The following is a 13,183-nucleotide window of genomic DNA, read 5'->3' on the forward strand; positions in this document are numbered from 1 at the left end:
TTGGGGGGGAAAGGGGGTGGTTATTGTCTTATATTATTTTATATACTTTGCAATATAGTGTAGATAAATTATGGTGGCCTTGTTTTTCATATTAACAAATAGTACCAAACATTTTTAAAACAAGAATACTAGAACATAGTATTATACAAGATATTATGACTATATCCAAATAAAGCTTCTATGAAACTCAAAAGGACTAAAAATAGTTTATTTACAATTTGGTATTTTTCTTTAAGAGATTCAAAGTGTTTATCATCATGTGCACAGTAAGGAAACATGTTTTACCTGTACAAAGAAATTCTTACTTTGCTGTCCACACTGGACGCCACAAAGAAAAACAATAATTATAATATTTTAAAAAGTAATATATATGTACAAGGTAGAAAAGATAAAAATATCAAGTTGTAAAAGCTTCACATCTTTCACCGTTTTTATTATTGCTTGCTTGTTTGGTCACTGAATGTTCAAGAACGTCATTGATTTACTTCAGTTTACACTGGAAAAGGAATATGGATTTTTAGACTTTTGTCTCTCAAACAAATATGTCCTTCAACGAACATAATTTACTTGAAATAAGTCCAAGGTCTGTCTTTTTAAAGGCTCAGGATCATCATGAACCAGGTTGTGGCATTTATGTAATGGATGAGTGCTGAGCACCATGGCAACCAACTTCCAACACAGGGGCAGGATTATTCCATGCTTTTCTTTTTCCCAATACGTGATCAATGTTTCAGGTACTGCTCATGTAATCAGGTTAATACATGGCTCAAGAACAAAAAGTCTGCATTGAACAGTATTATAGGCAGCAGCCATGGTAAAGCATGTGTTAGTAAGTGGGTTTGAAACAAAGGAGGGTAAGCTATGCTTGTTCCACTGTTATTAGGTTACCTAAGCTCTTCAGAGAGGTTTTTATTGAAGAACTTCCTTTGTATAGCTTACCTAGTGTACAGTACACTCAGCACCTTAGAAACCATGTGAAAGCAAACTCCTTTGAGACCCACTAAAATACTTTGTGATTCTTTAGTGCCTCCTTCAGGGAGCAGAAAAGATCGCAACAGGAATCTTGCAGTAAATGGGGTCTTTGGATTCTATTAGGAAGGTAATTACAGGAAAAAAAGATCAATTTCATCGTAAAAATTGTAATTTTCTTTCCATTAATGCCACATTTATGAGGAATGTGCCACAAGTAAGCGGGTTACTTCCAAAAAGTTGGAGATTCCATCAGCAACGGCAAAACATCATCCCACCATCAAAGCTTTCTTGGTTTTCATATTTCTTATAATGCGATAATTAATACAATTATTAGTATTAGGTCACACGTAAAGGCTCTTTCCCCTTATCAAATAACTGCTGCTTCTCAAAAACGTACACCCTTGGTCATAGGCGGATTTTGAGATGGAAAACTCTGCCTATAATGAAAATAAAAAAATAGAATCAAACAATAATGCAAAAATATCTTGTAACATAACTGATAATGTTAACGACAAAAATGTGCATTGACGAGTCGTTTATTGTTGTAAAATCATGATAAAAATCAGGCCGGCGGCCACTTTCTGCAGTACCATACATGAACTGCTGGGCGCAGTGTCGCTTCACCATTTACATTGTGACAAAATTGCGCAACAGACGAAAAACGCCAAAACATAACTTGTATTTTCAAAAGAACAAATTAATTCACAATATTTTGTACAGTCACTGTGTTTAATGGCACTTATAAATATTTGTATATGATGTACATTTTATTAAGAATTAAATTTTTTGAATGAATTTGGGAAAACTAATTAAAAATTTTGACCCCCCGCCTTTGGTATGATAGAATAAACTCAACTCTTTTGACCACCATAAAGAAGCCTAAGCCTCACAGTAAAAAAAGCATACAAGGTGCACCAAATGTGACGTTTTAAAATTTTATTTAAAAAAATAGAAAACTTACATGAATAAAAAAAAAAGATATACATCTATATGTCAGTTGCTTACACATTCCAACCCATCCTTAGTTAGACAGATACAAGCATGGGATTTGGTTTGTTGCATTTATTACCACGTGTACTGTTTTTTTTTTTTTATGAAAAGCTGCACTGTAAACAAAGTATAACAGTAAATTGCTGATGACTAGGATGTTAAAACAGTTAAAATGACACTTTTGGTGATAGCTTTTCCAAAACCCAGTACTGTTAATAATGTGGCTTCCCATGCCAGGGTTGGAATGGTAGCGATGAAACCTTGTTTTACAAGTGCTGACCTTAACTATGGCAGAGGAAAACCTATGTAATACTTCTTAGACAACTGATTCTTGGTTGATTTAAAAAAGTGGCATGATGGATGCAACAGGTATATTGTAATCCAAACTTGGTTGTTTCTAATGAAAGGACAAAACGAGGAAGATGAAAAAAAGAGAGAGAGCTGGTAGATTTGGTCACTTAAGAAGGCAGTTAAAATGGTGCTTTTACAGAACTATATGGCTAAACAAGTACAGTGCCGGTTGTGGCATGTTCTCAGTCTGTGAATAATACATTGGAAAGGAGTTGAACACAATGTAAATTCCCCCATTGTCATGCTTGAGTGAAAACAGAAACTACTTTATACAAACTTAGGTTTGAAAAGAACATTTTAACTGACAAAATGGCAAAAAGTTACCTAGAGATAGTGTTGAGTGAAGTTGTTTGTTTTTTGGCATTTGTTACACGCTAGCTCCCCCTTCTGCTGGAAAGCTGTACGTGAACTTTGACGTACACAAACAGAAACACACGCAGGCACACATTCCTTATATCCATTCCAGCCCTTAAATCCATCTATTGCACAGATCAGTAAAGTATTGTAATGAAGGGCGGACCCCCTAAAATAAAAACCAAAATGTGAAATAAATAAAATAAAAACCTGTCATTATTGCACATTAATGCAAAAAAATGTAAGGTGTCAATGTTTACTGTACAGAACAAAACACACGAGTGCCAAAGTATGGTGGTGGTGGTGGGTGGGTGGTAATACCATCAGTGACAAAAAAAAGTCAAATTATATCAAACACTGAAAAAACACTTATTACATTCAAACAAGTCATCACAGTTTAAGCACTTGACAGGGTCTGTGCTGTGCCGTCACATCAAAAACATAGTCAGCGTTGCGCTGCATAGGTAGAAAGGTAGTGCTTTTGCTTCAGTCTTGAGTACAATTCGTAGATGATAGTCCAAGCTTTAAGGATTCCCACTCAAAAAACTTGAGCTAAATATGGAAATTAGCTGGTCAAAAAATGGGTCATCAAGTGTCAAGAATTCAAAGTACGCTGCTCTGGATGAACCAGTTTGGCGTTATGGCACATTACGCTCTTAGATGTTCAAGTTGAATGGATACCAAGTTCTTGAGCCAAGTGGAAAATGGAACAGGTGAGAAAACCCGGGAGGAGAATTAGTCACTTAGTCTACTTTCATCGCTGCTGCTGGTGTGCATAAAACTCCCAGTTTTGGATCTCAGATGAATTTGAGCATAGTTTAAATTTTAAGCTTTTTAATACACCTTTGTCTACCAGAAATAGGAGAAGCTTTGACATGACTTGGGGTCTTGCATAACTTAAGTGTGCATTTTAAGTAGCCAAAGACCCACAGGAAAGGCTTTGAAAGGCCTTAATCCAGCAATATTAAACCAGTGAAACAGCAACGTGACCATCTTTCACCTGTTCTGGCCCACAGCAGAAACACTGTCCCTCTTCCTGCGCTGCCAGGTGTTACGGTTATACTGCTGCTGGCTTTTGAAACCCGGTGCCGTGTTGTGGCCCTGGGGAACAAACCAACCCAGGGGACTGTAGTTACCTTGAGAGAACTTTTGCTGCTGGTTGAGGGCACCACTTTGGTTGTGCTTTAAGCCAACTTTATGTGTGTCGATGGAACCGTGAGAGTTGGATCTCATTGGGTAAGCGTGGCTTTGCAGTCCTTGTTGAGGGTGGGGAATTTGGCGAAGGGGACTGGGGACGGGACTGCCACTGTTGGCGTGCTGAGAGACTTGTGTGTGACGATGCACAACGTTGATAGAAGGAAGATTCTCTTGATAGAACTGGCAATCGGGAAGCGACATCTGAACCTGTGAACAGTTGGAACTACTTTAAGAACTCAAACACAATGTAATTTACAATGTACTACTCAATAAAACAAAATTACTTATATTAGCAAAAGTTTTAGCTTCTCAAACAAGTAAAATAGCATTTAAGGCACAACAAAAACTTCTCACTAAAAATACTCAGAAACTATTTATTGAAAAAGCTGAGACTTATCACTAACGAGACTAAATAAACTTTTGGTCACTATGCGCACGGACAACAAAAAAAGCTTTTGTGTGTCAGTAAGCGGTACCAGGATGTCGAACAGTTTGTGTGTTGAAATACATTTTAAAAAAGCATATAAAGCAATTTAAACAAATACATGAAGTTTATCTTCTCAAAAAATAAGTGTTAAAGGGAAAAAATGTAAACAGGCGGGTATATACTTGTGCATGTGTGGACGAATGAATGTATAGTGGATTACATGAATTTTATAATTATATATACACTGTAAATAGGTGTAGATTATAATAAGATGTATAATACTAGATATTACAAGAAGTAAGATCATATAAGTTTATACTTTTCCCTACTCCTTTTCGAAAATGTACAGGCTTCACAAGCAGGATTTTATAAACATTTGTTCTCTTATTGTGATAGATGGACAGCTGTTGTGTTCATGTTCAAAATTAAATTAAAATCAATCAATCAAATACCTGTTGGGTGGTGTGGATGAAGCTTGCTGGATGTGTGGCTCTTATATCCCCAGCCATCTGAATGACTGAATGGACTGAGGTCAGTGTGATAGGGTGGAGCTGGATAACAGAAGTGCTGCTTGGAGAGGAATCAGACTCCTAAAGGACAAAAGCATGAGGGGCAGCAGTTTTATCACTTTCAAGAAGCACATCACTCCATAGAACTTCAAAATCAGTTTTCTTTAATGCAAGCAATGATTAACAATGAAGATGTAGATAGGGTTTCTCTGAAAAAAAAAATAAAAACATCTTACAATGTCACTTCCAGAAGAGGAGCAAAGTGAGCAGGCGGAAGAGGAGGAGGAGGATGAATGGTGCTGAGGACTGGGCAGAAAGACTGGAGAGGGTGAGAGGGAGTCAGCACTGAGGGGGGACGATGAATCCCTTTGATCATCAGCCATCATCAGCCTGGAGAGGTCCTGTTCACAGGCCTCCACATCTACGGAGCAAAAACAACATGACTGTGGGAAATTTCCAACACAATGATTAACTGATGAGAGGGATGCAATTATGTTTTCTTTTTTTTTACCCCCATCCTCTTTACAAACAGGGTGAATATTTTTAGACACAAAGTTACCATAGTGATCCAGCTTGGGAGACTGCTTGCCACCCCACTTTTTGATTGTCCAGTTCCTGTAGGCCAGGACATCTGGGCATACTTTGATAATTCTTCCGAGAGCACTGTGGCATATAGGAACATTCACCATGAGAGAAGAAGGAAACTAAAGAATTCATGTGTAGTGAAAAGAACAAACTAGATTCTAACCAAAATGATTATGGCATTAAGGAAAAATACATTCTTACATATAATAGCAGCTTCATTGGGGAGACCAACCTGTTACTGGTGTCTTTGTTGGGATAAGCACGGGCAAGAGGAGACACACTGTGATTCAGCACCATGAAGGCAAAGTCAAAAACCTGCTTCACCTGTAGAATTCCATATGAACTCCTTCCCACATCATTCCCTGTGAGGATCGTGGAAAAGGGAATAACACACCAATTAGAACACCCTCATTTCAAAATTCTGAACATCCCGGGGAAAGATGCGTTCATCAGTTCCAAGTTTAAACTGACCTGGCTGTACTGGATCCTCGATGCAAAGCATGGATGGCCTGTTTCCGCTCATCATGAATCTGGTCATTTCCTCCTTGGACATGTAGGCTCCTTCATTCTTCACTCGAATTCCAGTTTTCATATAGTTAAAATCACGGCCGTAGAGCTGAAAGAACTCAATCAGCAGGATTCCCAGGTTAATGTTAGTCCGTCGTGTGTCAATCCGAGGATGCAACTGTGATGAGCAGAGACAACAAAAAGTCATTAACCACCACTCAAAAACTATTAAAGAACTTGTTAACAAATCAGCTTAATAGGAAAATAAAAAAAACAAAATACTTTCATTTTGAAGCTACTGTGAAGCAGAATTCACTATACATTAATTGATTATCCCCAAATGATGAGTATTAGCTAGTTTATACAATTTTAAGTGAGAATACTTTGTTTTAGTGCCACTTTAATAAACATTTCTAGCACTGATATCATGTAATGTGATTTAAAACCAATCCAAGCTCATGTAAATGACAAATCGTGTGTTGGAAAACCCCCACAAAATTTTAATATAAAAGTTAAATAAAGAACACCAAATACATTAAAGATAATTGTAAAGCAACATAGACTATGCTCGCAATGCCTCAGGTTTTATGAGCTACAGTGTTAGTGGAGCTAAATCCCTGAGGTAGAACAGAAAATGTTCACTGTAGCTTTGCACGTTTCCAAACTTATCAGAAATGGTCTCACAACATCCTCCAAGATATTTTTTATTCATGGGAACATTATAGAATTGATAGGTTGTGGGGTAAAGCTGTTGGAGTTCTAGTAGATTCTTAAAATCATTCATAATTGAATGATGTATTCTGTGTTGCAAAAAAACCCAAGATGTGCATAAGTAGCTGTACCTGCAGAAAGCTGATGGCCATTAATATGAGACTATATGAGCTGATTCCTCCAGTAAAAACTTCATTGAGGTCCCTCTGCAGCAGGAACTGCTTCAGGACGAAGATTAAGGGTGGCAGAACAGTGTATTTCTGCAAGGGGAAAAACCAAGAAAAGTGTTAACCACTAGTAAATGATGGTTAATATCAGGTAATGTGTCAAAAGCTCACCTTAAGGTAGCTTTTAATGAACTGAGCTGCTTTGACGGCAGTCTCCACATTAAAGCTGATGTCCACTTTTACCTCCGTTTGCTGGTCTGTGAGCTTGATGATGGGCACCTGAGAACAGATTCAAAGCGAGTTAGCTCGGGATGTGTGTGTCGCCGCCTAATCAAAAAAGTGCGTGATTTTATCACAAATACAAACGTTAAATTTGTAATTTTTAAATTGTATAAATAATTGACACATGATGCATATTGTGACTTACTGAAGCTTTATCCAGCACTTTAATGGGATATGGGCCAGAGATGTTCTGTTTACTCAGGGCTTGCTCTAGTTCCAACAATGGTGGGTGGTCCCACGTTCCAAACACCACCAAGTCAATGTCACTGAAGAAGAAATTCAAAGGAAAATCAGGATTTTTTATGATATATACAGTCTGCGACTCTTATAAAAGTGACTTTTTGGTCATATATACTAAAGCAGACACTATGTAAGGACATTTTTACATCAAACTAGTAGTTTGTGTGAAAAAAAAAAAAAAACAGGCTCATTGAGTCCTGCCCCCTGCTGCTCCTGCAGCCTTTGGCAGGTTGCCAGAATGCACCGCGACCGAGCAAAAATAACCAAATCAGAGCCAGGATTGTGTTTGATGGACTGTGACAGCTGCTGCTCACAGGCCCCGCCCCTTTCAAGGGCTGGAGCGCCATCTTTTTTACAGTGTATGGTCTGGAGGAGTAGAAGATGTAATTGGTGATTTTTCTGCTTGAAAGGTAATTAATGCTGCTTGATTTACATTATGTTTGATTCATAATTGTTACACTAGAACTCTACTGCGTGCACATGAACAACACATGCACTACAGTCTTCGTGTGGGCTGCTGTAAGTGACACTGGTTTGTTGCTGTTGCTGAGGTGTGTGCACATACAGCATACAGAGAAAAGCGCTGCAGAAACATGCTTTTAACAGAGCATGTTATATTACTGCGATGTTGCTGTCGGACTAACGTTAGCTTGTTAGCTCTTCTGAGGGAGGGACTTTAGAAGATTTGGAGGCAGGGCAAGAGAGCAGCGGGGAGGGAGGGGGAGAGAGGGATCTGGGAGTTGTGGACGACACCTTTAAAGGGGAGTTTTGAAAATTTATTATTGCAACCTAAAAAGAGCATGACGTCTTAAGGTTTTAAAGTGGGAGGAAAGGTCGAGACTTACCTTGTTGGAAGATAAAGTCCTGTGCTGAAACTGCCAAATATCTCTACCTATAAAGAACAAGACCAGTTGTTACGGCATGGGCAGTTTCAGAACAATATTTCTATAGTTATTTATTCGATTTATTCAAAGGCTAGCTACTGCAAGCTTATTTTGATTGGAAATATTTTTTTTTTTTTTAATTTGGATTGAAAAATCCTTCAATCAAATATTCACTTCAATAACAAAAAAGACAAAAAAAACATTTTCAATTACACTGCCAATGACGTATATATACGTCAATTGTGTTTTTCAATGGGATGGCTAGGAGACAGTGTGACGGAGCTCTCATATAAATATCAGCCTTTTACTATGATGTAGTGACCAACTGGTGCCATGTAGGTGGCAGCAGCGCACCTTTGGATGAGAAATTAGCCTTGATTATCGCCATCGCTGGGGAGGGAGAAGCCAGAGACGAGGCAGAAAATGGCGCTAGAAGAGAGAGTTGATGGTGAAGCTCCCAGCAGCTCACACTCAAGCAGAGCATGTGTGGAGCTAAGTGGATTATTGATAGTGTCGCGATTGTGAGAGAAGACAATCAAAAACCCGGGCCAAACGCGTCAACTCTGCATTTCGGGAGAGGAGGTTCAGATTTTCGATTGTCATAGTACAAAACATTCTGTGGGTCTTTAAAAATCAGTCAAAAGGCTCTAAAATGGCTGGCAGTGAGGGGGTAGCGTTTCTGAAAATGGCTGGCAGTGAATGAGTTTAGGAAAAAGAGTCTTCAAATGCAATTTAAGGTGGGGTGAAATATTAATTTGAACACCTTCTTCTTTGATTGAAAATGTGTCTTTTGATCGAAGAAAATGCATATATTAAATAATGAAACATCTTGTTTCATAAATGCTCACCGTTGCTGTGGGCCACAAGTTCTTGATGACGCTTTCTATTCGGTTCACTACGCCTCTTCTCATGGCCTCCTCTTCAGGTCTCGGTGACATGAAGTTGAAAAAGTCCACGATCTCCTCGTGTAGGCTGAGAATAAAGAGGAGGAAGACGATCATTGCATGACTGAACCAACCAACACATCCCCATCTGCAAGCCTGTTGTAGGATTACATTGGAGTATTAAAACAAAGTGTTTTCCACAGGTGAAAGTAACACATTTCAAGTACTCACGTTACTGTAATTGAGATGCGTTTATGGGTACTTGTACTTTTGAGTATATTTCTAAATCAGTTTCACGTATTTGTACTTAAGTATATTTTAGAAGTACAGTAATTCGTCACATATCTACACCCAACCGTTACTGAAAAAATTGATAATTTTAAAACAAAAAATACTAAAGGACATTGTTAAACTACAAAAATAACATCAAACAATTAAATGCATCACATCCGAGCCGACAAACGAGATTAAACATTCTGAACTGTGCCAAAACAGCGTTGAATGCTGGTTATTTTCTCAGAGCATTGTCAGAAGATTATACAAGCATTATGTATTGTATGTATGACAAAGCATTCCTTATTGGTGTTATTTTTTTAAAGAACTGTACAACTGTGGAAAAAAATTGTTAGTTCCAATTGTGTAAGATTTAGTCTTTTCCTTTTAAAGAGTAACTAAACTCCTGCTTTCTCCAGACCTGCCACTAGGAGAAAAATTCAAAAGCTGCTTTGATTATGGGCGGGGCTCCTGGGGCAGTTAAGACACGCTCACTCTATACTGTAAAATCTACATTGAACAATCTGTGTTATGTTAACTACTCATTAAGGGTGTGCCAAAATATCAACATGACGATATATCATGAGGTTTAGTCTCACGGTACATTATTGATTCACTGGTGCCAAATATTAATAGATTTTTAAAATTTCCTTATTACACAAGTATAGGACCCATCATCATTAACAATATTTTGGTGAAGCATTATTTTGTATCAGTCTTCCCCTAAAGACTTAAACATGACACAAGGACATTGGACAAGTTGTGGTCAGTGTGTGTTCAGAAGAGCCACTGTGCAGTATACACTGCGCTTTACTTCCCTATCATTCATGTGAAATTGATTGACAATGTTTTGTAATTCCTGTGAAATGGATTCAGTGCAGTCAATACATTCTGAATTTCTTCAGTGACAGATATTGTAATATACCTACTACACTCATTACTCTGAGTTGGACCAGGATCAAACTGCACTACTTCATAACCCAAGACATTTGTATTCAACAGAAAAAAGTCGGTTTAGTTACTCTGAGTTTATACATGAGATGTTTACTGTATGCAAGGGAAACGTAGCAAGATTTATTAAGAAAAATAAACATGGGGAATGAAAGTAACAGTAGCTTTGACTTTGAGTACTTTTTAATTGAGCTACATTTTGCTTGTACTTTAGTATTTTATGTATGACATACTTGTACTTGAGTACAATTTAATTTAAGTAGCTACTTCTACTCAAAGGTGGCAAAATGACTAGTCTTTAGTATTCAAGTAAAAGTATAGATATGTGAATTAAAAAATGACAAATAAAATTAAAAAAAACAGTTGAAGTTGCTCCCTTACTTGAGTAAAAGGGAAAAAAGTACATGCTACTGAATGTATTCAAGAAAAAAAGTAAAACAAATGTCCCTTCAATAATAAGGCTGGGTTATTCCAAATTCCATTTTTTTTTTTTTTAAGAACTTGTAGAAAACTGGTACATAGAAACAAGTTAAATCTGTGACCTTTGAATACCAGAGGAGTATTCCATAAAGCGGGTTATGTTCAAACTCTTAAGAGTATGTTCGGGCTCAAATGAGGGAAACTGAGTATCACATTCCTAAACACAAGGTATGTTCTCTGAGTATGTTACCATGGCAACATTCACCGTGAACTAAACCTGGTCGCTGGCAGGTTTTATAGAAGAAACCCTGGGTTTCTACCTGGCTCCGCCCACCTAAACACTATACCTTGACACTCTTCTCTGAAACACATTAGTAACATCACACACCACATACGTGCTCAAATCATTACTAATGTGTTGATTTATGTTTTTTTTTTTTTTGCAAACGGTAGTTTTCTTTATAACATTGTGGATGCAGAGCATTTAGGAAAAGTCATTGAGAGGTTGATCTGCATTTTTTTAATGACATTTTTTGGACGTTGAGACGACTTTGGCGACAATATTACATTAAAAAATCAATATTTATAATGCGATATCAAGCAGCAGTCACTGTCTTTTTTAGCCAGTGTAACAGGAGGGCTCTATGCAGCCATCCTATGCTGCTGCCACATCTCCTCAAACACATTTAATTCATGTTATTCCCCGCTCGGCTGATTTCACCCATTAGGGTGAATAAATCCTTCTCTTCCGGGTGGTTACCATGGTAGTTCGTGTAACCTTCGAGCCACTGATGATGGCTTTTAATCGTGCACGTTAGTAACCTAAGGTTTCCATACTCAGGGTTGATTGACCCACTTCATACCAGCTGTAATGGAATCCGGTACCCAGAGCTTCCCATCGCGGCGTATGTTGACCCAGAGTTTATGGATAGACTCAGAGTTTGTTAAGCCTCCTTTATGGAATACCCTGCTGGAGAATTTAGCACTCAATAAATACAATTTGCAAATAAAATGTGTTAAGAAAAACAACAAGTGCAAATGTTCAATAAAACCCAGACCAGCTTTGAGTTTAACATGTTTAAGAACTTGTAGAAAACTGGTACATGGAAATAAATTCATTCTGTTACCCTTTGTGAACACCTGCAGAATTTGGCATTTATTATAGAGAAAATGTGTAAATAAATTGATTTAAGAAAAAATGCAAATGCTCAATTAAACCCAAAGCACCTTTAAGTTTAACATTTTTCTAAAAATTGAAAACGTCGTTAACCATAAAGCTAAGTGACCTGCCTAACAGAAAAAAAAAAGCTCAAACTACCCAAATTTTGCGTATTTTTACGTCGTTGCGTCATCTTTGAATGTCTGAAAAGTAATAAGCTCACTTTTAAAAGATACAAATATTTGTTTAAAAAAGTAAGATGTGAAAGTACAAATTCGCCAAAAAAAACCCAAAAAACTCAAGTAAACCACAGATACCAGAAAAACGACTTAAGTACAGTAAGGGAAGAATTTGTACTTAGTTACTTGTCACCTATGCTTGTACTTGAGTAGCATAAATCAGTACTCTTTATTTTTCATACCCGTCGACATCAGGACTGTAGCGTCTAGTTTTCCACAGACATGAAGAGGAGTCTGCACCGAATCCATTGGAAAGGAGGTGGTTGATGCCGTGGAAAGTGTTGGCTCTGCTCAGTGGCCTCCTGCGGCCTGGAGGATGAGACTGATGGTGCTGCTTGTTCCCCTGCTGGTGCTTGCCCCCGCTGGGGGTGTGGCCGCCGGTTTGTTGCACGCTGCGACAGTGTTGCTGAACTGAGTGGACAGACGGAGGAGGGCATGGCTGCCGAGGGGCGTTCTCCTTCAACTGACGCTTACCGTAGTTTAAAAACTGGTTTGCTTCTTCTGTGACGTTCAAATTGTCGATATGCAGAGAAGAGCCGGAGGGAGAGGAGCTCTCGGCCTCCGAGTCCAGCGAGGAGGAGGACGGCGATAAGGAGCCCTTCCTTCGGACGCCTCCGTCTCGCTTCGTCACTTTGCCGAAAGCAGCCCCCGGCAGTGCCGCTGTATTACTGTAATACTCGCCGCGAGACTCCGACGACTTGCCACCGTGCATTGCCAAGTCGCGTTGGTGGTGAAAATAGTTATCAATGGAAGAGTTTACTCCATGTCCCTGAGAGGTTCCCCAAATGTGCATCCACAGAGAACTGGCAGGTCCCTTCAGCTCCGGCTGAATCCAAGCGGTCCTGGGATCCATTCAAGTCGAGTTAGCAGTGAACCGGTTAGCGGGGGGAATGGCGAGAGGATAAAGGGAGCTGCCCTCACGGAAACTATATTTAAAAAAACAACTGCACTGATTTTACTTATTACCCACGAAGCGCTTCATGTCCGGAAACTGGTTTGGTTTTCAAGCGGATGGCTCAACTCCACTCCCCATGTAAGCCAGGCAATATGGCGCAGCCAGCAGCACAGATCACTGACTGCG

General features: G+C 38.7%; 1 protein-coding gene across 1 annotated transcript; it reads right to left on the reverse strand.

Moving 5' to 3' along the window:
* Nucleotides 1-1,893: 1,893 nt before the first annotated feature.
* LOC114478514 (terminal nucleotidyltransferase 4A-like) lies at nt 1,894-13,169 on the reverse strand. The gene is made up of 12 exons (XM_028471622.1): nt 12,285-13,169; nt 9,025-9,148; nt 8,138-8,184; nt 7,198-7,318; nt 6,942-7,049; nt 6,735-6,863; nt 5,857-6,070; nt 5,618-5,747; nt 5,360-5,463; nt 5,037-5,221; nt 4,744-4,881; nt 1,894-4,071 (listed from the first exon to the last, which is right to left on the reverse strand). The coding sequence occupies exons 1-12, from the start codon at nt 12,953-12,955 to the stop codon at nt 3,664-3,666; spliced, it is 2,379 nt and encodes a 792-aa protein (XP_028327423.1). The 5' UTR covers nt 12,956-13,169; the 3' UTR covers nt 1,894-3,663.
* Between the last annotated feature and the right edge of the window lie 14 nt (nt 13,170-13,183).

This window comes from Gouania willdenowi, chromosome 16, assembly GCF_900634775.1.
Source record: "Gouania willdenowi chromosome 16, fGouWil2.1, whole genome shotgun sequence".
NCBI lineage: Eukaryota > Metazoa > Chordata > Actinopteri > Blenniiformes > Gobiesocidae > Gouania > Gouania willdenowi.